General features: G+C 42.7%; 1 protein-coding gene across 3 annotated transcripts in view; it reads right to left on the reverse strand.

Annotated features, from left to right (window-relative positions):
* Positions 1 to 24,673, reverse strand: part of tmem50b (transmembrane protein 50B) — a 48,088-nt gene that overhangs the window by 16,143 nt on the left and 7,272 nt on the right. Inside the window, exons 1-4 of one of the 3 annotated variants that reach the window (XM_062975063.1) lie at positions 8,752 to 9,003; positions 4,915 to 5,078; positions 1,423 to 1,535; positions 701 to 768 (exon numbers count right to left, since the gene is read on the reverse strand). In XM_062975063.1, coding sequence (XP_062831133.1) covers positions 701 to 768; positions 1,423 to 1,535; positions 4,915 to 5,013 — 280 coding nt within the window. In that variant the 5' untranslated portion in view covers positions 5,014 to 5,078; positions 8,752 to 9,003. Of the gene's footprint in view, positions 1 to 700; positions 769 to 1,422; positions 1,536 to 4,914; positions 5,079 to 8,751; positions 9,004 to 24,673 lie in introns of those variants that run through there. The other 2 variants (XM_003219007.4, XM_062975064.1) reach the window with 2 other exon arrangements.

Consider the following 24,673-nt stretch of genomic DNA (forward strand, 5'->3'; position numbering starts at 1 on the left):
GCCCTATCATGGTCAAGTTTGTACAGTCTGAACCAGTGGGAAAATTTGGAGTTATTAATAGCCTGCCTATCCTGGTGAACACTGTGATTAAAAATATATTCCTGGAGCTTCTCCCTTGAGTTCAAGATAGAGAGCTTATCGGAAAGAGTGGGGTGAAATTCAAGCAGCTTCTGATATCTTGTATTCCAGACTTTGCATTTTGCTATCTGCTTTGTGAGGCATTTAGTTTGATAACACCTGATAACACTGGCAATGCCACTAAATGCAACGTAACAGAAAGGAGGTTAGATATGAATGAGCGAGACCTGGGATTTATGAAGTTTCCTTTATTAACTCTGGAAGTCTATTTTCTCTCAAATCAACCTATTTCACATGTTTGATTGAAATAAAAAATGAAAGCTATTCAATTTATAATGTCCCTGACCTCTGTAGAAGATGGCTTTACAAAAATCTAATTCTGTCTTCCATAATTTATCAAAGGCATTTTACTCTGTCATTTTTACCTCTAAATCTAGTGTGCTACCTCCAACTATGAAAAAATGCTAATATTACCAATCTATACCAACTGCACCTGCACATCTTACTTTGCATTACTATATTTAAATAGGGCATGGCTTTTTTTTTTCTACTGCTTGGTACAGCAAGTTCCGAGAATAGTATTCAAATGTAAGTCTATCTGGATAAACAAAAGCATTCTCACCTGTTCTTCCTAGGCATCCATCACCATAGCTGTCTCCTCTCACCTGAGCATTTGATACAGCATTTATCCTAAAATATAAAAAGGAGGTTTATAGATTAACAAATTTAGGTTACTCCCTGGAACCTCAAAAGATCAGAACCCTCACTGTTCTATATGCACAAGATAGTCCCTCTCCATTTTGTAAATAATTTCAGTGTTAATATTCTCCCCTTTGAATTTATCCTGCAATATACCATACCATGAAAAATTGTTACACCTGAATAAAAAGGAGCCAAAATGCTACAGCACAATAACTGACAACAGGAGTACTGGATTTACTCTCAAACACTACACACACAATGATTTGTGTTTAGTTTAACAAATATAATGTTTCTATCTAATTTCTAATATAGTTCATGATAGTGATCAGTCCACTGCAAAACCAAGAGGCAGAAGAAATAGCTAGCACAAGTGCAAAAGAATTGGAGATATAGGTCAGGAATGGGTCTCTGAAGATAGTGGAGACAGGTATCCAAGAAAGCTTGGTTTTTAAAAACCAGCCCATGTTTCCTTTAATCTCAGAACAGTCATCAAGACATTTAATAACTTAGAAATTATGACAATAAACATAAAAAAGAGAAAAAGGATGAAATAAGGTTTCTTTTGAAGTTTCTCTTTATCATTTGAGACAGTTTACCTTCAACTGCTATCTGAGGTTTGGCATGCTCTTTATATATACTTACATGAAGAAAGCCAGTGTGGAAAACACTCCACAAGTATGAAACGCATGGTTCATTTGTTTTGGGTCAGGATAAACTACTGCTGCATCAATCATTATCCACCAACCTGTAAAAAACTGCATTGCATGTGATGATTAAACCAAGTGAGAATCTACAGAAAGGTCACACATGCAGTTTGCTTTTCAATTCTCCACCAAAACCTTAACATTAGCTAGGGTTTTGTACCAAACTTAAGCCCATTAAGTAGCTAAGAAACTCTTTCCTTCACAGTAAATACCTCCTACTACACCAATGATGGGTAACATGCAGCTTGTGAGTTGCATGAAACTTCCCCATGTATTTTGCCAATACCTCATAGGTTCTCTGTTCCACACCAACAGGTTTTTTCCTCATTTGAAACCAGGAAAATATCTCTACCTACAAATTAACACTTGCAGGACAAGCTCCATGTAAACAAGGTGTTTCTAAACTACACTGTCTTATCCGCACATCATAAATGGGTTCAAAATGACCACAGTAATGCAAGCCAAGCAGACTCCATTTAACTAGTAAATGTCACTTGGAAAAGATGACCTTTAACTCTTCTAAGAGGGGGCATATTTCAGTTCAAGTTGAGTATCCTTTATCAAAAATCCTTGGGAGTTGTAGTGTTTTGGATTGTGGGTTTTTTTATTTTTGGAATACTGTACCTGTATTTACTTATACATAAATACAGTAGAGTCTCACTTATCCAACATAAACGGGCCGGCAGAACGTTGGATAAGCTAATATGTTGGATAATAAGGAGGGATTAAGGAAAAGCCGATTACACATCAAATTAGATTATGATTTTACAAATTAAGCACCAAAAATCATGTTTAATGACAAATTTGACAGAAAAAGTAGTTCAATATTCAGTAATGCTTATAGATAGAAATTTCACTTCCCCCCTTCCGCTGTTACCCAAAAGGAGTAGACCCCCTCCCTACTTCCCTCATCCCCACCTTATCCATTTACCTACCCATGCTTACCCTACTCTTCCCTTTAGATACACGATTGTAATAAACTTCAATAAAATTATTTTAAAAAATACTCAGTAATGCTATGTAGTAATTACTGTATTTAAGAATTCAGCACCAAAATATCATGATATATTGAAAACATTGACTACAAAAATGCGTTGGATAATCCAGAACATTGGATAAGTGAGACTCTACTGTACTAAGATATCTTGAAGTTAGGATCCAGAGTTAAACATGACATTCATTTTTGTTTCATGCGCATCTTATACACATAGCTTGAAGGTAATTTTATACATAATATTTTTAATAGTTTTGTGCATGAAATGAAGTTAGTGCAATCATCAGAAAGCACAAGGTGTCAATATCTCAGCTACTCATGTGGACAATTTTGGAATATTTCAGATTTTGGAACTCCAGATAAGGGATGCTCACCCTGTATTGGTTTCAAGATCTATAATATTGTATGTCTGGTATCATGGCCATATACACATATACAGTGAGCCCTTGGTATCAACTGGGGCTTTGGTATCCATTTGGTACCCCAATGGATACCAAAATCAATGCATGCTCAAGTCCCATTATATACAGTGGTGTAGTAAAATACTGTCCCTTTTGTAAAATGGCAAAACCAAAGTTTGCTTTTTGGATTTAAAAAAAATATTTCATGCCATGGATGACTGAATTCATGGATGCAAAATCTGTGGATATGGAGGGCTGACTATTTTTTAACTTTTGAATATGATAACATTAAAATAGCAAAACATCAAACCTTGTTATCACAACTGCAAAACCAGCATGAATGAATTTTTACAGCATTGTTCATTCAGGTGCAGAGAAGACAGCAAAATATGTCTTCACCATTTCTGCTTCATAGTTTTGGCAATGATTTCTCATCATCAAAGAACAAACTGGACTGGAATGGCTTTTCATATTTCTTAAGAAACGTTCTTTTGTTGATTAATATACTGTAACTATCTGAATCCATAGTCATGGCACAAGGCATGAAGAAAAAGAAGGCATTAAAATGCAACCAACACTACTGCATCATTCAGAGTGTGGATGGAATAATGCCAAATTAACCATCACTGTAAAAATGCTGATCGAACAAACCTATGCTTTCCTTACTATGCTGTACTGCTTTCAATTATCCAAAGAAGAAACCTAATAGCATTCCATTTTGTAACTCATACTACTCCCAGAGCATTTTCTAATATTTGCTTTTAATGCAAACATTCTGTCTTTACCCAATCTACAAGTGCTGTGTTCTTCTCAAATATAAATGTGCCCAGAATAAAATAAACTTAGCATTTATTTATTTATTTATTGCATTTATATACCGCTTTACTTACCCCTGGGGGGGACTCAAAGCTGTTCACATCAAATAAATGGCAAAATTTCAATGCCTTACATACAATAAAAACAGTATTATCACACCTCTAAAACAATAACATAGGACTATAAATTAAACAATTAAAACTATAAACCATCAAATATAAACATGTTATGCAATATTTACATAAAGTTCATGATGAAGGTTTCGGAATTAGTAGCGGTTATGTATACAAGGCCCAATGTCCTAAGATTTCAGTCCTACTCATACCTATCTTATCTTTGCCAAATGCAAAGGAACTTAACTTTTGAAAATATATGCCCATTATACTACATTGTAATAGACCAAATGTTTCCCAAAACATAAGATTCCTTTCAATAAGAGAAATGTGACCATCAGCAATTAGGTAGCATCTGGCAAAAGGGAATTTATGCAGTCAATCTTATTACTGTATATGCATGTATGTGACTAAGTTTCTGTGGGATCACTACTTGTGTATGTGTGTGTTAAGAGAAAAACACCTGGTCAATTACAACTCATGGTTGAGTAATTGGAACAATCAGGGCTAACAGGCTTGAGCCACTCCCTGAATGGGGTATATCTGGGAAATGTTTGTATTGTCTTTTGGGGACTTACTGGGGGACTTACTGAATGCTTGCTGAGAGCCTACTATGAAGATGCATGAATTTAATGCAAGAGACTTTATGTGAGTTTTTGTTGCTGGAAGTTTTATTATGATTTTTTGACTCTGCTACTTAAGAGTAAATTTTGATTTTCTCTTCCATTTTCGTGGCTTGTTTTTCTTTTGCTCATTGTGGATACAACAAAGGACTGGATAAGTCTGGACAGGACTGCACGCAGTTTGTTTTTCTACAAACCCGTAACAAATCTTTCACTGAGCACACGACTATAAAAGCTGGCTCTTACAACATAATTAAAAGAAAAGATGCAAATCACCATCTGCTAATGAAAGATTATAGATACAATATTTATGGTCAATGTAAGATTGACCTTTTTACTCACCAGAAAAGATTCAATTAAAAGATAACCCAAGTCATTAAAATGCTATAGGTGCTTAGAAAAATGAGAAAACTGCTAGATATTACAAATTAACATTAGAGACATAGATGAAATATGGCATGTATTGTTAGTCTCAAGACTTACCAGGATCCCAGCTACCACAGAAGCAACAGTATTTCTTCTTTCGCTCCAATCAATACACTCACACTCAGGCCATCGGAAATTGTCTAGGAAGCCTGCCATTTTCCAAGTTCAATTTGCCTTATTTACTTGAGTATTTACATTAGATTCTCATATGCTTCCAAGACCTAAACAGAAGAGGACCAAAAGATAAGTGGATTTTCCCCCACACACTTTTTGATTATTAGTATTGCAATAATCACACAAAAACCCATGTATGTATAGGCATACAATTATCAACCACATTCTTAAGCACATTCTTATTCAGGACACTGTCCTACCCTCTTTATAGTATTTGTCTTCAGAACTAATCCAGAAATCAAAACAATACCATTGCACATGATTTCCCAAATATATTTGTTCAGGAACAATGTATACATAGTATATCAATATCAGTCAACATGTATTTCCTTGAGGTCTACTGTCCAAATGTGACAGAAGGCACAAGGTTAAAAAGTGATAAATTCTGAGTTTCCCATTAATGGGGAGAAAGGCACAGAACATAAGAAAGAATTGGATAGTCAGAAGATCAATATTCAATGTGATTTACTATACATGATGAGGATTCCAAGACTGCACTCTGTTTCCTATATCTGTTTTATCTTTTTAACTGATTAAATATAGCCCAATAAAACTTTTAAAAATATTAAGTTCCTCCATTAATTTGAACAATACAGTTGTAGTAAAGGTAAAGGTTTTCCCCTGATGATAAGTCCAGTCGTGACCGACTCTGGGGGTTGGTGCTCATCTCCATTTCTAAGCCGAAGAGTCAGCGTTGTCCATAGACACCTCCAAGGTCATGTGGCTGGCATGACTGCATGGAGCGCCGTTACCTTCCCGCCAGAGGGGTACCTATTGATCTACTCACATTTGCATGTTTTCGAACTGCTAGGTTGGCAGGAGCTGGGGCTAACAGTGGGCGCTCATTCCACTCCCGGGATTTGAACCTGGCACCTTTTGGTCCGCAAGTTAAGCAGCTCAGCGCTTTAACGCACTGTGCCACAAGGGGCCCCTTACAGTTGTACAGACTGAATAATCAGATATAGGTAGTGACTCTAAAATCATACTACTCACAGAAATAATCATATGTTTGAATGGGTTTATTGCCATTTAGGGTGTGATTTTTTGCTTTTAAAAACACTAAGACTCTCATGAAGACTGGGAGAATTTATTCACCAAGGCATGTTTAGGCCACTCATACCTTGGATTCATGCAAAACGAGAAAAATGTATGCATGTCAGATTTTACAAGAAATGGTTGAGGATGCTTTAGGTACAAAATATCCTCTGAGGAACACATCATGATACAACAATATGTATTCAGACACATCAGCAAAAATGCAAGACTAAATAAAAGATGTTAACAGAGAATTACTCTTTATTAAGTGACATCTAATACCCTTATCAAAAAGCCAACATGATCTAATGGTCTCCAGAATAACTGGTCTACAACTCGGTTATCGTGTGCCTCCAAGTCATTCCAAACTTAAGGCAACCCTAATACTAACCTATTATGAGGTTTTCTTGGCAGAATTCGATCAGAGTGGGCTTGCCTGTGACTTCCACAAAAAGTCTGACTTGGCCACAGTGGTCCATACCTTAGTTACATCTAGACTGGATTACAGCAATGCACTCTATGTGGGGCTAACTATAGGGAGCACATGATACCCCTACGAAAGCAGCTCCATTGGCTGCTGATCAGTTACCGGTCCCAATTCAAAATGCAGGTTATTACCTACAAAGCCCTAAATGGTTCAGGTCCTGCCTATCTTTATGACCACATACACCCCCCCCCCCAAAAAAAAAAAAGAACCAGCACGGGATCTAAGATCTGCCGGAGAGGCCTTCTTCTCAGTCCCACCACTGTCACAAGTGCGGTTGGCGGGGACAAGGGCCTTCTCCGTGGTGGCCCCCCAGCTTTGAAATGCCTTCCCCAAGGAGATTAGCCAAGCCCCCACACTGTTTGCCTTTCGGAAGGACTCAAAGACCTGGATGTTCAAACAAGCTTTTGAGAACGCCTAGTCCCTAGTTGTTCTGTGCAACTGTTGTGCACTCTTGCACTCCACTCCATCCCCTCATCCCATGGCTGCACCTTTACACTTATCCCATTCCCTTGCCCATTGTTTACAGCCTGGTCATGTTTACAGTTGCTTACCACTAAATGAGCACCATTTTAATTGAGTTTTAAATTGTTGTTTTATATGCTTGTATGTTTTTTGAATTGCATTTTATATTGCGTTTTATTTTATGCTCTGTTTTTAGGCACTTTTGTGCCATGTGTAAACCGCCCCGAGTCCCTTCGGGGATATGGTGGAGAGAAAAAAGAATAAAGTTATTATTATTATTCCTCTGAGGCTGAGAGAGCAAGACTCGCAGAGTCAGCCAGCAGGTGACTGTGGTTACTGTGCGACCAAGGATTCAAACTTGGTCCCCAGTGTCCTAGTCCAACACTCATCCCACTAAACCCATTCTGGCTCTCAACACGCTTGAGACCAGGGTTTGAATCCTCACCGAACCAGGGAAACCCCCTTGGTGACTTTGGCTAAAAGTGGAGATCTTACTGCACTATCATCTCATTCTCCTTTTTCACAAAAAGTCTACAAAACATTCCCAACCCTTTAGGAAGAAGCAACTACTTTTTCCCAAACAAGTTAATGTACCTGGGTTGCTCTGAGTTTTCCGGGCTGTATGGCCATTTTCCGGAAGCATTCTCTCCTAATGTTTTGCCCGCATCTATGGCAGGCATCCTCAGAGGTTGTGAGGTATATTGGAAACTAGGAAAGGGAAATTTATATATCTGTGGAAGGTCCAGGGTGGGAGAAAGAACTCTTGTCTGTTGGAAGGCCCCACCCTGGACCTCCCTTGCCTAGTTTCCAATTACCTCACAAGCTCTGAGGATGCCTGCCATAGATGTGGGTGAAACGTCAGGAGAGAATACTTCTGGAACATGACCATACAGCCCGGAAAACTCACAGCAACCCAGTGATTCAGGCCATGAAAGCATTCGACAACACAAGTTAATGTAGCCACCTCATCCGAGTCATCTTTCTGAGCATGGTCCCACAAGTGGAACCGGTTTCCAGAGATGGAAAGATAATGCACAAGGGGTGCAGTCAACAAATGTGTGCAGAGTCAGGCGGAAAGAAAGGTGTGCGAAGGCACCTGTGGGTGACAACTGCACCACCAATAAATATCATCTTAGAATAGACCTTCATCTCATTTGAACTGGAAAGAAATCCAACCCCAGGACCTGGAAATTCCCTTCACTTGGAGATCGAAACCAAAACTCACTCCCCACAGGGAAAGAAAAAAAATATTATAAACTCACTCCCCACAGGGAAAGGAAAAAAAAGTCCCCATCTACACTAGCCATTTCGTGAGGTTTCAAACCAGCACTGAAGAAAGTGATTTGGTTGTGCAGATGATTCCATAGGAAAACCTGGAACCAATATGAGGCCCAGATGTAGATGACAGAAATCACAGGTGCTCACTGAAGGCTTTCTTTCATGCCTTTGTGCGTTTGTTATCTAGCCACTGCATTATGAAGCTGCCTTTGCATTAAATGATGAGTGTAGGACAGTCATGGGCAAAGTTGGGCCCTCCAGGTGTTTTGGACTTCGATTCCCACCATTCCTAACAGCCTCAGGCCCCTTCCTATTCCCCCTCAACCGCTTAAGCTTAAGCGGCTGAGGGGGGGGGAAGGAAGGGGCCTGAGGCGGTGAGGAATGGTAGGAGTCGAAGTCCAAGACACCTGGAGGGCCCAACTTTGCCCATGCCTGCACCCTCGCCCCTTCCTCCTTACCTGGGAGTGCTTCCCCCCGGCTCCATCCACGGCACGAACCTGGCCGGCTCTGCCAGCCAAAGGCGTGGAAGGGAAGCGATAGGAGCCTCGACCAATCGTAAGGCGCGTCGCAACCAGCGACGCCGTGATTGGGCAGCGGCGCAAGGCCTGCTTCAACTGTGGCGAGAAAATATCGCGAAGGGCTCGCCTACTCCCTGGCCCCGCCCACAAGGCGAGAAAAGGCCGTTGGGCTCGCGGTGGGAGGCAGTTGCCGGCTACCTGGTCTCCCTGCTCACATGATTAGACTGGGAGGGAGGGAGGGAGAAGGGGCGCATGCGCGATAGGCGCTCTCTGAATGCCGTGGTAGACACAGCCTACCTGCACTGACATCAGGCGCGTCTACGCTGTAGATACAATTTGCACCACTTTAATTGCCATGGCTCAATGCTATGGAATCATGGGAGTTGTGGTTTTGGAAAGCCTTGAACCGTCTCCGTCAAAAAGCCGTGGTGCCTCGCTAAACTACAAGACCCATAAGCCTGTGACAGTTGAATTCTACAGTGTAGTAGACAGACATTTTAGTATTAAAAAACCTCTAAAATCAGGACAGCAAATAAAGAACAACACTCAATAAACAAGGGAATTCCAGACAAACAAGAAACAGTCAGGCTTTGAAGCTGCAAGGCCATTCAATGCTAATCAAGGTGGCCAATTGCAACATTCACACCTGCCTCAAACAGGCAAGAGGTCTTTCTCCCACTCTGGACCTTCCACAGATATATAATCCCCACTTGCCTAGTTTCTAACAGCCCTCACAACCTCTGAGGATGCCTGCCATAGATGTGGGTGAAACATCAGGAGAGAATGCTTCTGGAACACAGCTATACAGCCTGGAAAACTCACAGCAACCCGGACCTTTAAGTGTTAAATAGTTTTGCCAAGGAGATGGTCTACTCTTGCCACTTGAACTGCATTTCATAGTGAAATCACATCACCTAGATAAGTCAGTCATTATATATAAAAAGTATATTGAATTTGGCTTTTTATGCACTCCAGCATTTTCTTCATAGCATGACCCCTTTTTTGAATTGGATTGTGGTATGGCATTCTTGCTGTACTGAACACTGTGTGTCTTAGTATTGGCACCACAGTGTGCCGTGTTGTTTATAATAATGTGCTGCTTACTTGACCTTTATGAACTTAATTACATAAATATTAATAAATATACAGGATTGCTGCTTGGGGGATGACACTTTGGATCTCTGTCTCCAATTAAGGAGCAAAGACATTTGTTGGCCCTCCATATGCATAAGATTCTGCATCTACAGATTCAAGCATCCATGGCTTGAAAAGATCATACATACTCCGTAAAAAATCCAAAAAGCAAACTGATTTCAATGGCAACAGAAGTACTGGAGTCACCTGCATTGGAGTAACTCCTATCACCACTATCAAACAATATTGTAACTAACATTGTTCCAGCCCAGCTTAATTGTTTGAACATATCTCCTCCTATGATCCACCTCAGAGGTTAAGATTGTTTGGGGGTGGGGGCTGTTCTCGGTCCCACCCCCCTTGCAAGCGTGACTGTCGGTGGGGACGAGAGACAGGGCCTTCTCAGTGGTGCCCCCTCGTCTGTGGAACTCCCTCCCCAATGAAATCAGATCAGCCCCTCTCCTGACCTTAAGAAAAAACGTAAGACGTGACTTTGGGACCAAGCCTTCATCCAGTAATAGGAGCAGTGCTATAAATGATTATGAATTAATGTGATTGACAGATGGAATGGCCTTGGATTATGATTAGGATTGTGTGATTTTAAATGATGTTTTAATAATTGATGTTTTAATTGCTGGGATTTAAATTGTATTTGTTTGTTTATACTGTATGTATATGGTATCAAATCGCTGCCTGTTGTAAGGCTGCCCTGAGTCCCCTTTGGGGTGAAACAGGCAGGGTACAAAAGTGAGAAATAAAGAAATACTTCCCAAACAGGAAACCAAAATCAGCTACAGTAGAGTCTCACTTATCCAACATTCTGGATTATCCAACACATTTTTGTAGTCAATGTTTTCAATACATCGTGATATTTTGGTGCTAAATTCGTAAATATGGTAATTACTACATAGCATTACTGCATATTGAACTACTTTTTCTGTCAAATTTGTTGTATAACATGATGTTTTGGTGCTTAATTTGTAAAATCATAACCTAATTTGATGTTTAATAAGCTTTTCCTTGATTCCTCCTTATTATCCAAGATATTCACTTATCCAAGCTTCTGCCAGCCCATTTAGCTTGGATAAGTGAGACTCTACTGTACTATATTTTTTTTAAACTCCTCAGCAACAATAATAATAGTGTGTGGGTTGCTGTTAGTTTTCCGGGCTATGTGGCTATGTTCCAGAAGCATTCCCTCCTTCTGGAACATGGCCATACAGCCCGGAAAACATACAAGAACCCTGTGATCCCGGTCATGAAAGTCTTCAACAGCACGTTTCATGTGTTTATAGCACATGCAGGTAAAACTACTTGATTCAAAGCATCGTAATGTAATAAAGACTGCTCTGATTGGAATTAATGCACATTAGGTTAAAAAAAGTAAACTGGCAGGATTTCAGCCTTGCAAGGTTCTTAATGCAGCACATGTAAGTTGGGCTTATAATGAAAATTATGATTATATTGAACTATAGAAATATGTTTTATTTTTAAAGAATTCTAAAACACTATGAAAAAAATTTATGGACTGTCATTTTAAATATCATTGTGTCATTCAGTGGGGCTCATGCACAATACTTAAATGTGCTGTTTTATATAAGGGACGGACACCATTATACTAAGCCACTGTATATACATTGAGCAACCACAGATTTTGATATCCACAGTGGATCCTAGCACCAAACCTCAGTAGATATGGGCCTGGATTAAAATAGACTTTATGGGCGCTGCTAACATATCAGATGCCCTTAAAGCACGAAATATGAAAGATTTATTTATTTATTTATTTTATATACCGCTCTTCTCCCCCGGGGAGAAGATCGCACTACCCAACACATATTTTGGTGCTTCAAATGTTAGCCCTGTTTCTGGGTATTTTTTGACTGGCTGATTCCAAAAATACCACCAGTTTTCCCCCATCAACTAGTTTTTGAGATACAGAACATATGCAATCTACTAGTCTTTACCTGCTCACCAATAGAAGATCATGATAATGCTATCTAAGAGATTAGAATTGATGCAGTCTATCCAATGTAATTTTCTGAACCAACGTCTCAAATAACCCCAGGAACAGGCCTAAAAACCAACACCAGGAAAAAGGTTTGTAGTTGGACTGTGCCTTCATTCGCTTGTATGCTGCTTGAATGCTCATCTTGGAGCCTCCGATGGCCTAGGAGATAAAAGCCTCGTGACTTGAAGGTTGGGCTGCTGACCTGAAGGCTGCCAGGTTCGAATCCCACCTGGGGAGAGCGCGGATGAGCTCCCTCTATCAGCTCCAGCTCCATGCGGGGACATGAGAGAAGCCTCTCACAAGGATGGTAAAACATCGAAACATCTGGACGTCCCCTGGGCAACGTCCTTGCAGACGGCCAATTCTCTCACTCCAGTTGCTCCTGACACGACAAAAAATGCTCATCTTGTGCTTTTTTGTTGTAGAGCTCTACAACCTCTCTCTCTCTCTCTCTCACTGGGCCTTTCCAGACAGGCCTTATATCCCAGAATCTGATCCCAAGTTTTCTGTTTATCCCAGATTATATGGCAGTAGGGACTCATATAATCATGTTTAAAGCCGACAACCTGGGATCAGATCCTGGAATATAGGGCCTGTCTGGAAGGACACACACACACACAAAATATGGCTACTTTTCCGCTATTCATCTCTTACTGTGTTTCCCAATATTAACTTGATTTTGTTTTCCCTATTCTTCATTCTATCATTCTATCCTTTCCAGTTTATATTTTAACAGCATTTTGTGTGTGTATTTTCTTTTTTATTATCTGGATATGACCCATGTTTTTCTGTATCTCTAGATACTCCATAGATTTCTAGAGAATACAGGCAGTCCCCAAATTACGAACAAATTGAATTTGTATGTATGACAGAAAAGGTACATTTTTGAAGTATAACTCCAGCCTGCTACAGATACAGGTAGGTAGGCAGACAGACAGGCAGGCAGGCAGGCAGGCAGGCAGGCAGGCAGGCTGGCAGGCTTTGGATAGCATAGGGAAGGGTTAACACCCCTGTGGTGTTTGTTTTGCTCTATGTGCCCCAGTTCAGAAAATTTCACCTCACTTTCTGTCCCTGCGAGAATTGGATTTTGAACATTTCGGTTTGTTCTGGAAACAAGGATTGGCGATAAAGCTTCAGTGGAGACACCTTTTCCCATGATAACTCTTCCAGCAGGAGTGAATTTCCCTTCTGAGGGATAGATTTCTCTCACTTCCTGTTGTCTCACCCCCAGTCTTCTTTGTAAGTTGGATGTTTCTAAGGAACTGCCTGTACATGAATAGACATTGGGGGATTTAAATGATCCATGTGAATATCTATTTTAGATTTCAAGCACAGCTTAAGGGAAATGTTAAAAATATGATAATGAAATACATAGCATAAAAGTACAGTAGTAGAGTCTCACTTATCCAACATTCGCTTATCCAACGTTCTGGATTATCCAATGCAGTCTGCCTTTTAGTAGTGAATGTTTTTGTAGTCAATGTATTCCATACATTGTGATGTTTTGGTACTAAATTTGTAAATACAGTAATTACTACGCAGCATTGAGGCGGGGGGGGTTAAGGAACCCCAGGAAATACCATATATGGGCAGAGATGGCGACAGCTAGCGACCCGGGTGCATAAACTCACAGAAACATGTGACTTCTGGGAAATCATGTGTTTCTGAAGAAATGAAAGCTATAGATAAACAAACAGAGCATGCGTACGCAGGCGCTCTGAAAGATTTGTGAGCACGGCACAAAAAGGGTGCAGCCGGCCTGCTGGTCAGCACAGATTGGGCAGCGTCACAACTCTAAGCCAATGAATTTGCTTGTGGGCGGGCATAACCCGAACCCTGTAGTGTGTATAAATGTTCACTCAGCATGTCACTGGGCGGTTCCCCTGGAGAAGCACTTACTTTGTGCTAGGGGGACCCCTAGTGGCCATTAGCGAAATAAAACTGCTTTCTGGGAAATTCCTTCAGTTGTCCGTCTTCAAAATTCCTCCACTGCGCCAACAAGAACCGTAGCACGAAGGTTCCGCTACATTTTCTGGTGACCCCGACGTGATTTTTTCCTATAAGACGGGCCAGGAGATTTGGAGACGGATCCCGTTGGCGGGACGGCCTCAACTCAGCGGTGGGGGCCTGAGGCAACTACCGTGAGACGAGAAGGGGCCCCTGAATACTACACGACCGGCTGCGGTGCTTGCCTCTGATTGCCAACGCCGACTGACGGTGAGAGCTGCAACATCAGCGAGGTTCCACAGAAACCGGCTAGGAGGAAAAGGATCCAGGGGAAAAAGCCCAGGGGCGAAGGTTGGTCCGACGTCTACAGAAATCTGGCAAGTATAGGGGTTTGCATGAGATATTAAGGGAACGCCAGCGCTGGGAGGGACAAAAAAAAGTTCCCAGGGAGGTAGAAAGGGGTTCTGTCTTGTGTTTCCTGACGCATGCCGTGAGTGGCCGGGTGCCCAGGCCAGGACAGTCCCCTCTATTAGGCAGGATGGGAGGGAAAAATTCAAAGAGCTCCACTCCCTTACAATGCATCTTAGATAATTTTGGCTCTTTTGCTAGCAGAGCCGTAGCAGGGAATCCAAGGGACCTAAGAGATTATAGACTGAGAAATTTGTGTCAGGGAGAATGGCCAGATTTTGGTTTAGGTTGGCAAGTAGAAGGAACGTGGGATCTGAAACTGATCCGAACAGTGGAAGAATATTGTGCTGTGAATCATCCGAACCAGTGGGTCTATATTGCTACGTGGGAACGGGTAGTTAGAGAAGATCCAGGTTGGGTTCGACAGTGCAGGAATGGCAAATGTATGGTGGTGAAGAAGGAGGGGAAAAAGAAGGAAGTTTTCCAATCCAATGAGGAGGACTACCCAGATTTACAGTTGAGTGTACAGGCTAGACAACAGGAATTATTGCCGCCACCCTTGCCACCGCCCCCCCCACCCCAGGGAACAGCCCCCACACTAGGAACGAGACCCCCACCCTACTCTTCGGAGTCAACCGAAGCGGCCAAGAAACACTATCCTAGCCTAGAAAAATATCAGGAGGAAACAAAGGAAAAGAAGAAGTCACAACGGATGCCCAGTGGTGCTTCTCCGGCACAAACTCGGAGACATGGAGCTCCGGTGTGGTCTGGTGATTCACCGACCGGACCGGCCCTCCAGATGCCCTTGAGAACGGTGCCTGTGATAAACAACAGGAATGAGATAGTTCAAGCATACCAGGTAGTGCCTTTCAGTAGTAGTGACATTTTGAATTGGAAAAATAATACTCCACCTTATAGTGAAGAACCCCAAGCTATGGCTAGGCTATTGGAAGGGATTATGGCAACCCATAATCCCACCTGGCAAGATTGCAGACAATTGTTGAATATGTTGTTCACATCAGAGGAGAGAAGAGCAGTGTTGAATAATGGGGTAGCCATAGCCCAGGTTGGTGCCCCACAAGATGGTGATGCAGCCGAGTGGGGAGCACAGAGGTTTCCTGTGGAAATAGATCCCCAATGGGACACCGCAGAAGAAGGACATTTGCAGAGACTGAGAGGATTCCAGCGTATATTGGTAGAAGCGGTAAAGAGGGGCCCGCCGCGACCCGTCAACATTGTAAAAATTCAGGGAGTGGTACAGGAAAAATCTGAGTCACCAACAGCCTTTTTGGAAAGGCTGGAGGCAGCATATAGAAAGTATAGCCCGTATAATTTGGAGGATGAAAACGGTAGGAGGGCGATTCAACAGTCTTTTATCAGTCAAGCGGCTCCTGACATCCGGAGAAAGATTCAAAAGCAACCAGGATTTCTAGGAAAGACTATGAATGAATTGTTGGCACTCGCAGATCAAGTTTATATGGCGAGGGACCAGGTAGAAGAAGAGAAGAAGGACAGGAAGAAGAAGCAGGAATACCAAGCATTAGTTACCATGATGGAACAAAGTGCAAGTGGACAGAGAGGAAGAGGAGGATATGCCAGAGGGGGACAAGGAGGAAGAAGGGGGCCCCCTCGGAGGTTAGGTCGAGACCAATGTGCTAAATGTAAGAAGTTTGGACACTGGAAAGGTGAATGCCCAGAAGGAAGAGAAGGAAGAGAAGGAAGTCAGGAAGGACCGAGAGAAAGAGGAAGGCCTGAGAGAGGAAGAAACCCAGGAAGGGGAAGAGGGCGTGGGAACTACGTACCTTTTCCTGCAAGAGAGGTGATAGCTGCAGCAGCTGTGATGGAAGAAGAATGGGAAGATATGGATGGAGGAGAGGAATGAGGAAGCCAGGCTCTTGTTTTGTTGGACCCCGGGGAGCCGATGGTCACACTTGAAATCGGGGACCAACAATTGGACTTTTTAGTGGACACAGGTGCCGAAAAATCAGTAGTAAATACAAAAATTAGTCCACCAACTCGGGAAACTACGAAAGTAATAGGGGTGTCTGGGAAGACCCAGAAGTGCCCCTTCCTTAAGGAACGCACCTGCAATCTGGCCGGACATCAGGTCAAGCATAAGATGTTATATCTCCCAGACTGCCCAGTCCCTTTATTGGGAAGGGACATTTTATCAAAATTACAAGCTCAACTCCAGTTCATGAAGAATGGACAAGTGGAGCTATCATTTCCCATGGAAGAGGAATGGAGACTGTTTCAAGTTAGGATTTTTACTGAAGAAATACAATGGCCATGGCATGAGACTCCTTTAGTGTGGGCAGAAGATAATCCTCCAGGATTAGCTAAATATGTTCCACCGGTGGTGGTGGAAGTGAAAAGAGGAATGGGGCCCATATGCAAGCCACAGTATCCCGTCAGTCGAGAGGCAGTGCAGGGGATCAGAAAGCATCTAGAGCGACTTCTGCAGCATGGGATATTGGTACCATGCAGTTCCCCATGGAACACGCCCCTGCTCCCAGTCAAGAAACCAGGAGGACAAGGAGAATATCGCCCAGTTCAAGATTTGCGGGCTGTAAATCAAGTCACCGTTCCCCTAACCCCGGTAGTGCCAAATCCATACATCATGATGAGTCTAGTACCAGCATTTGCCAAATGGTTTACTGTATTGGATTTAAAGGATGCATTCTTTTGTATTCGATTGGCCCCTGTATCCCAACCGATCTTTGCTTTCCAGTGGGAATCTCAGCAGTCAGGGCAAAGGACCCAGTATGTTTGGACACGCCTTCCTCAGGGGTTCCGGGATAGCCCGACCATTTTTGGTCAAGCCCTGGCCAAAGACTTACAGGATTTTGTAATACCTAAGGAAGAGGGAATTTGGCTTCAATATGCAGATGACCTGCTTATCGCTTGCCGGACACTAGGGGGCTGTAAAGAGCATACTTTGAGATTTCTCAAGACATTGGAAGAAAAGGGTTACAAAGTGTCAAAGAAAAAGGCCCAGTTGTGCTGTCCCACGGTGAAATATTTGGGGTTCCATCTGACCGAAGGAAAGAAGATGTTAGGAGCTGAAAGAAAGGAAGTTGTTTGTGCCATCCCCACTCCCAGTACCCGGCGACAGGTGCGGGAATTTTTGGGATCAGCAGGATATTGTAGACAGTGGATCCCCAACTACGCCGTGTTGGCTAAGCCACTGTACCAGGCTACGAGAGGTGGAAGAGAAGATCCATTTGAGTGGACAGAAGAATGTCAACAGGCATTTAAGGCATTAAAAGAAGCATTGATGTCATCTCCAGCATTAGGACTGCCCGATTTGGAAAAACCATTCACTCTGTTCGCTGCAGAGCGGGAAGGAACAGCGGTTGGAGTATTGACCCAACCACTAGGTTCATGGCAAAGGCCGATTGCCTACTTGTCAAAGCAATTGGACACAGTGGCTCGTGGATTGCCACCTTGCCTGAGGGCTGTGGCAGCATCAGTAGATTTAATCAAAGAAGCGAATAAATTGACCCTAGGACAGCCACTGACAGTTAAGGTGCCCCATAGCGTTAAGGCACTGTTAGACATTAAGGGACCGCGCTGGCTCACAAGTGAGAGGTTAATGAAATATGAGGGATTGTTGTGTGACAACCCACTGGTGACCCTGGAGACTTGCTCCACTCTGAATCCGGCCACCTTGCTCCCGACTCCAGGAGACACCACGATCCATCAGTGTGCCCAGGTGATGGATGAGGTATTCTCCAGTCGACCGGATTTGAAGGATGTGCCACTAACTAAGGTGGACGACACTCTGTTCACAGATGGAAGCTCCTTTATGGAAAATAATCAAAGACACTCAGGTTATGCGGTTGTTCGGTGGGGGGGAGAGACGCTGGAAGCAGAGTCACTGCCCCCGGGGACTTCTGCCCAGAAGGCCGAATTGATTGCCCTGACCCGAGCGTTGGAATTGTCAAGCGGAAAGCGGGTTAACGTCTACACAGACTCAAAATATGCCTTCACCACCCTCCACGCACATGGAGCACTGTACAAGGAGCGCGGGCTCCTCACGTCTGGAGGAAAGTGCGTGAAACATGCTGGAGAGATTGTGGATCTCCTGGAGGCGGTTTGGAAGCCAAGGCAGGTGGCTGTGATGCATTGTAAAGGGCACCAACGTGGAGACGATCCCGTAGTGCAAGGAAATAGGCAGGCTGATCTGGCAGCCAAAGAGGCAGCTAGGCTGCCCTATATTGAACATCAGGTAATGGCCCTACAGGTAGAATTAACTGAACATAACATTACATATACACCAGAGGAAGAAGAATGGGCCTTAAAGGAGAAGGGTCAGTGGTCAGGAGAACTCATAGTGATGCCAGACGCCCGTGTCTACGTCCCTAAGGACTTGGCATGGCACTTAGTCCAACACATGCACCAAAACACACATTTAGGAAAAATGGCATTGGCAAATCTGCTAGGACGACAGTTGTATATCGATGGATTACATAGCCTAACGGCAGCAGCAGCCCGAAGATGCTGGACATGTATCAAAAATAACCCCAGAGAAGGACCCCTCAAGCCACCAGGAGTCCAACATGTGGGTGGGGTACCCTTTGAAGCTTTAGTCACTGACTTTACAGAAATGCCCCCATACAAAGGATACAAATATTTACTGGTGTTCGTGGACACATACACAGGATGGGTGGAAGCTTACCCTACAAGAACTGAGAAGGCTGTAGAGGTGTCAAGAGCTCTAATGAAAGATGTTATTCCCAGATTTGGCATACCCTTAGAAATTGGATCAGATAATGGCCCCGCATATATTCAACAGGCTGTGCAAGGATTATGTAGAATTTTGGGCATAAAGTGGAAGTTACATTGTGCATATAGACCCCAATCTTCTGGAAAAGTGGAAAGAATGAATAGGACATTAAAGGCTCAGCTTGGGAAACTTTGCCAAGAGACAGGATTGCCGTGGACGGTGGTTTTGCCCATGGCATTATTAGGAATCAGATGTACACCACACAAACGGACAGGACTCTCCCCTTTTGAAAGACTCTATGGACGACCCCCTTTGAACTTGAAGGGAGCCTTAGAGACAGGAGCTGAGCAGCACCTCATAGGAGAGAAACAGACATTGGCCCAGGTTCAGGCTTTGGGCAGACAAATGCAGCAGTTAGAAAAATACATTTCTGAATTGAACCCACCATTCCCTACCACACCTCTACATTGTTTTTCACCAGGTGACGAGGTTCTGGTCAAGGATTGGAAGATTGAGCCATTGGGACCCAAGTGGCGAGGACCCTATGTTGTGCTCCTGTCTACCCCCACTGCAGTGAAGGTGAAGGAGATTAAGCCGTGGATACATTACACCCGTGTAAAATTAGCACCTGAGGAGTGGCGGACGGAGCGAGTTCCTGGTGAGGACCTGAGACTCAGGATCATCCGGCAACTCCCTAAGGGGTCAACAAGGCCATGAAGCTGATCCCTTCGGGTGCAACGGAGCGTCGGTGGTCAAGTATGTCGCAGCATGGCCCAACAAAGGCGCTCTCCGGGAGATGGTGGCTAGACATTTTGAGAGGAAAAAGTGGGAGACAAGCTATGAGGAGGGGAGGAAAGCGCACTGTGTTTGGTATATTATTTGTGCTGAGTTTTATTCTCTCTTTTGGAAAAAGAGCACATGGGAATTGGATAAAAGAACATGCCAATTATATGTTTGAGCAGCACGGGAAAGAGGTAGCATTAATATATGAACACCCCCTCACCGTAGGAGATTTTTCATTTCTTCCCGATTTAATTGATGAACCACAGATTGTGTTGGAGGGATTGTCCAAGGCTCAGGAGGGTCCACCTACCGTGTTTTCTAGCATACCGCAAAGGATAAATAAAACTCGGTTTCGACGGTTTAGATACCATACCTCCACCAGGGGTTTGTGCTTCTGTTGTGGAGGATCGGGAATATGGAATTCTGAGTGGAAACACTGGGGAACTAGGCAGGCGTTCTTTTCCCGATTAGGCAATTATTCCCATTGTCGAGACCGGTTCTATCTACATGGACGATTTAATACATCTTATGTCTCACGATTAAATCTAACCGCAACCGAGTGGGCTAGCATGTATCCAGATTATCCCACATTTAGTGTGAATGATTCTATTGAGGGCCTAAAATCTTATATGAACATACTGCAACAATTAACCCAACTGAGCCTAGGTAAAAGCCTCTGTCCGTTATGGCAAATTAGGGATCCAAATCTATGGTTTTTCTTTGATAAATGGGCCACAAATTATCACCCCGGCAACTACCAGTGTGTCGGTGTGGGTTATTTGACATTCCCAGTTCAGGTCTTACACAAAGGGCATCAGCGCCTGAAACGGGACATTGTGCAAACAGGCCCTCTAGGACCAGAATGCTCGGATGAGGTCATTATCAACAAGGCCCTGTCAGGTTCAGAAGCCTCCCGTGTAGGAGGAGGCCTGATCACAGGCTTGTTGACACTGGGTGCTTACCCAGGGATTGTAGCTCAAGCAAACCGTAGAAGTGTTCTAGGCCTGACTTGCCGCCTTGAAAAGTCCATAAATGCCACTGGTAAAATTTTCCGGGAAATCCAGTCTGAAGTAGAAGAAATCAGCCAGATGGCCCTACAGCATAAGTTGGCCCTTGACTACCTACTGGCGGCCAGAGGGGGGTTATGCGCCATGGTTAGAGGACGTTGTGTAGTGAAATTTCATAACTTGAATAATACTATTGAAGATGACATCGAGTCATTACAAAAGTTAATTTACAATAATGTCCAGGAGATAGAAGGTTGGTCTCCCTTCTCCTGGGTGACTAGCTGGTTACCCTCAATAGAATGGTTGAAGAACATATTGTTGGTAGGGATTTTAGGATTGTTCATTGTTCTCATAGTTATGTGTTGCACTCCAATAATGATGCAAATGTGTACTAGGTGTGTCACACAATCTTTACCTGAAAAAAAGATAGCCATACTCCAAGCCAAGCGGGATTGGATGGAACCATAATGCTTTGCTTCAGCTTTTGTACATGCGCTTCGCAAAAAGAAAATGGGGGAGTGAGGCGGGGGGGGTTAAGGAACCCCAGGAAATACCATATATGGGCAGAGATGGCGACAGCTAGCGACCCGGGTGCATAAACTCACAGAAACATGTGACTTCTGGGAAATCATGTGTTTCTGAAGAAATGAAAGCTATAGATAAACAAACAGAGCATGCGTACGCAGGCGCTCTGAAAGATTTGTGAGCACGGCACAAAAAGGGTGCAGCCGGCCTGCTGGTCAGCACAGATTGGGCAGCGTCACAACTCTAAGCCAATGAATTTGCTTGTGGGCGGGCATAACCCGAACCCTGTAGTGTGTATAAATGTTCACTCAGCATGTCACTGGGCGGTTCCCCTGGAGAAGCACTTACTTTGTGCTAGGGGGACCCCTAGTGGCCATTAGCGAAATAAAACTGCTTTCTGGGAAATTCCTTCAGTTGTCCGTCTTCAAAATTCCTCCACTGCGCCAACAAGAACCGTAGCACGAAGGTTCCGCTACAGCATTACTGTGTATTAAACTACTTTTTCTGTCAAATTTGTTGTTAAACATGTTTTGTTGCTTAATTTGTAAAACCATAACCTAATTTGATGTTTAATAGGCTTTTCCTTAATCCCTCCTTATTTTCCAACATATTCACTTATCCAACATTCTGCCGGCTCGTTTATGTTGGATAAGTGAGACTCTATTGTAGTTACAACATATTGCTCCATTTCATGCTGTTATTTCCACAAAACTCAGGTGACAAAATGTGTTCCTGCACGGCTGGGGGGTTGGACGGAATGGCCCTTGTAGTCTTTTCCAACCCTATGATTCTATAAATGTGGCATTATAATACCTTTAAAGAATTCATTACATATCTGCTTTGCCACACACCTCTTAATGCAGTTGAACAGGTTTATTATCTCAACTATTCATAGAAATTGTGCACTTTGCTTTTCTATTTCTCTTTTGAATCACCTGAAAGCAAAGGTACCATTGCCTCAGCTACTTATGTGGATGATTTTGGAGTGTTTTGGATTCTGGAATTCTGGATATGGGATGCTCAACCTGTAATGTAATAGACACACTATCCAAACTACACACTGGTGTAAAAATAGCACTTCATTCATATTGTTACAGCAGGATGGACTAAAATACAATTGCTTAAATAGCTAAAGAATATGGCTCTAGTTTGTTGTCTCATTAGGGGAGCAGTAACTATCAACCTACATTTCTGAAGATCAGTATTTTCTTTTCATTTTAGTAATTGTCACTTCTACACTTGTGTTATGACTTTTGGATGATAATTGAAGTTTCTTCTAACATCAAAAATAATGCCACATGTTCCCCTCACACATCATTTGAACTATGAGTTTCTGAAATATTTGCAATTCTTCAAAATCATGTCCCACTTTATTCAATGGGGCTGATTGCCAGGTTATGGCACTGCAGCCTAAAATAATTTTGTTTAATTTGGAAACTGTGCACTTACCATAATTTTGCAGGAATTGTCAGCTGGACTAACCTGTCTATCAGAACTAAATATTTCTTAGTTTTAATTACAATAATCAGCTCTAAAATATATTTAGAGCAGTGGACAAACTCCAAATTCTAGAAACATATTAAAAACCTTTGGAGTCAGGAATGTATCATGCTAGTCTAATGTCTTGCACAATCATATTAGTGTAGGGAATGGAAACATACCAGTTTGAGAGTGTTAATTATCACATTTCTCTACATTAGCATAATGACTGTTCCTTTGGCAGTCCATGTCCTGTCAACTCCCAGTCCTCCAAGGCTTATGGGAGATACAAACAGGCAATTGCCACTTCAGTTGGTCAGTGCTTGTTTATTCAGAAAAATAGAAGTTAAGCATAAGCTTATAGGCGCCTTTGTTCAAAGTGATGGGAGGAGAGGCACATAAACTTTTATAGCCATAGTTTGTGAGGGAAGTTTTGGCCTAAGCTGATGTGAATGCATCTATGTGAGCCAATGTACAAGGGTTGAATGAAAAGTAATGCCTCCACCTTCGTAACTCCTCATCAGAAGGCAGTACTTGTATGCGGCAAGTACTGGCTTGTTCAATAGACTCTCCACTACAGTTCCATTCAGCGGGAAGCCTTAACATTGAACAGTTGTGTTGTTAAAGTGTGAAATATGGAACCTACGCAGACGGTCGGTCAATGTGACTTAAGCAACGTGCAGTCACTGAATTCTTGACAGCAGAGGGTGTTACCCCAAAGGGAATTAATCAGAGAATGCAAGCTGTTTATGGTGATTATGTTGATGTGAGTACTGTGCATCGTTGGGCGAGTAAGTTTAAAGATGTTGAGGTGGGAATATCTGACTTGTGTGACAAACAAGGAGTTGAACGTCCTGTGACAGCAACCACCGAGTTTCACAAGCAAAAGGTTGACAAATTGATTCAGGACAATTGTATCACTCAGAGAAAAATTTCAAGCATAATCGGCATTTCACAAGAACGTGTGGGTTACATTATTGCTTTGCTTTGCTTGGCTATCGGAAGATCTGTTGCAGAAACAGAGTGTCGACTTCTTCCGTGACGGCTTCAGAAAACTTGTTTATCATTGGCAGAAATGTATCCAATTGTCTGTTGATTATGTGGAAAAGTGAATAGTGGTAGTTAAACAGCAGATTCTAAGGATTATTTCTGTGTTTGGTTTATTAAAATATTCCCATCCAAACCGAAGTAACCAAGGTGGAGGCATTACTTTTCATTCAACCCTCGTAATATTAGGGGAGGGATATATTGACCGATTAAAAAGCTGGGCATGCGCTTTCAACATTACCTAATTGGCCTTACCTATTAGCAAAGATATGCAGCCAGTATAGAAGGAGATGTTTCTCCTGACCTCCTCAGTTTGTATCTCAAAACTCAATTTTACATCTTTGTTCTCAGTCCCATGAGCTGCCCTCTGCATAGCCACCGTAAGACCACCTTTCTGCCTTACACCTTGCCCAGCATGCCTTTCAGGGTTTTTTTTTAGCACAATTTTGTAAACATTGCAATAAAAAATTAAAAGAACAGAAATAAAATAGGAGAGAAAAACAACTTGGGAATAGCAAGGAGGAGAATCATGTTCACTATTGCCATGTGCCTGCCAGAATATTACAACAGAAGGGAAAGACCTATCACTCATAGATAAGTTTTAGAAAGACAGAAGTATTTGGCATTGGCGGATTTTACTCAACAAACCTTCAGATGGTTTTGGAGTTTTTAAGGTCTTCCCTCCCTTCTTGTGTCCACTCACCAACGCTGGGAGAAAGGGAGGGAGGCAGTAGGCCTACAGCAGGAGACAAAATGATTTTAAAGTCGACTCCTCTGGTCAGTCGTAAGGCC

This window comes from Anolis carolinensis, chromosome 3 (assembly GCF_035594765.1).
Source record: "Anolis carolinensis isolate JA03-04 chromosome 3, rAnoCar3.1.pri, whole genome shotgun sequence".
Lineage (NCBI taxonomy): Eukaryota > Metazoa > Chordata > Lepidosauria > Squamata > Dactyloidae > Anolis > Anolis carolinensis.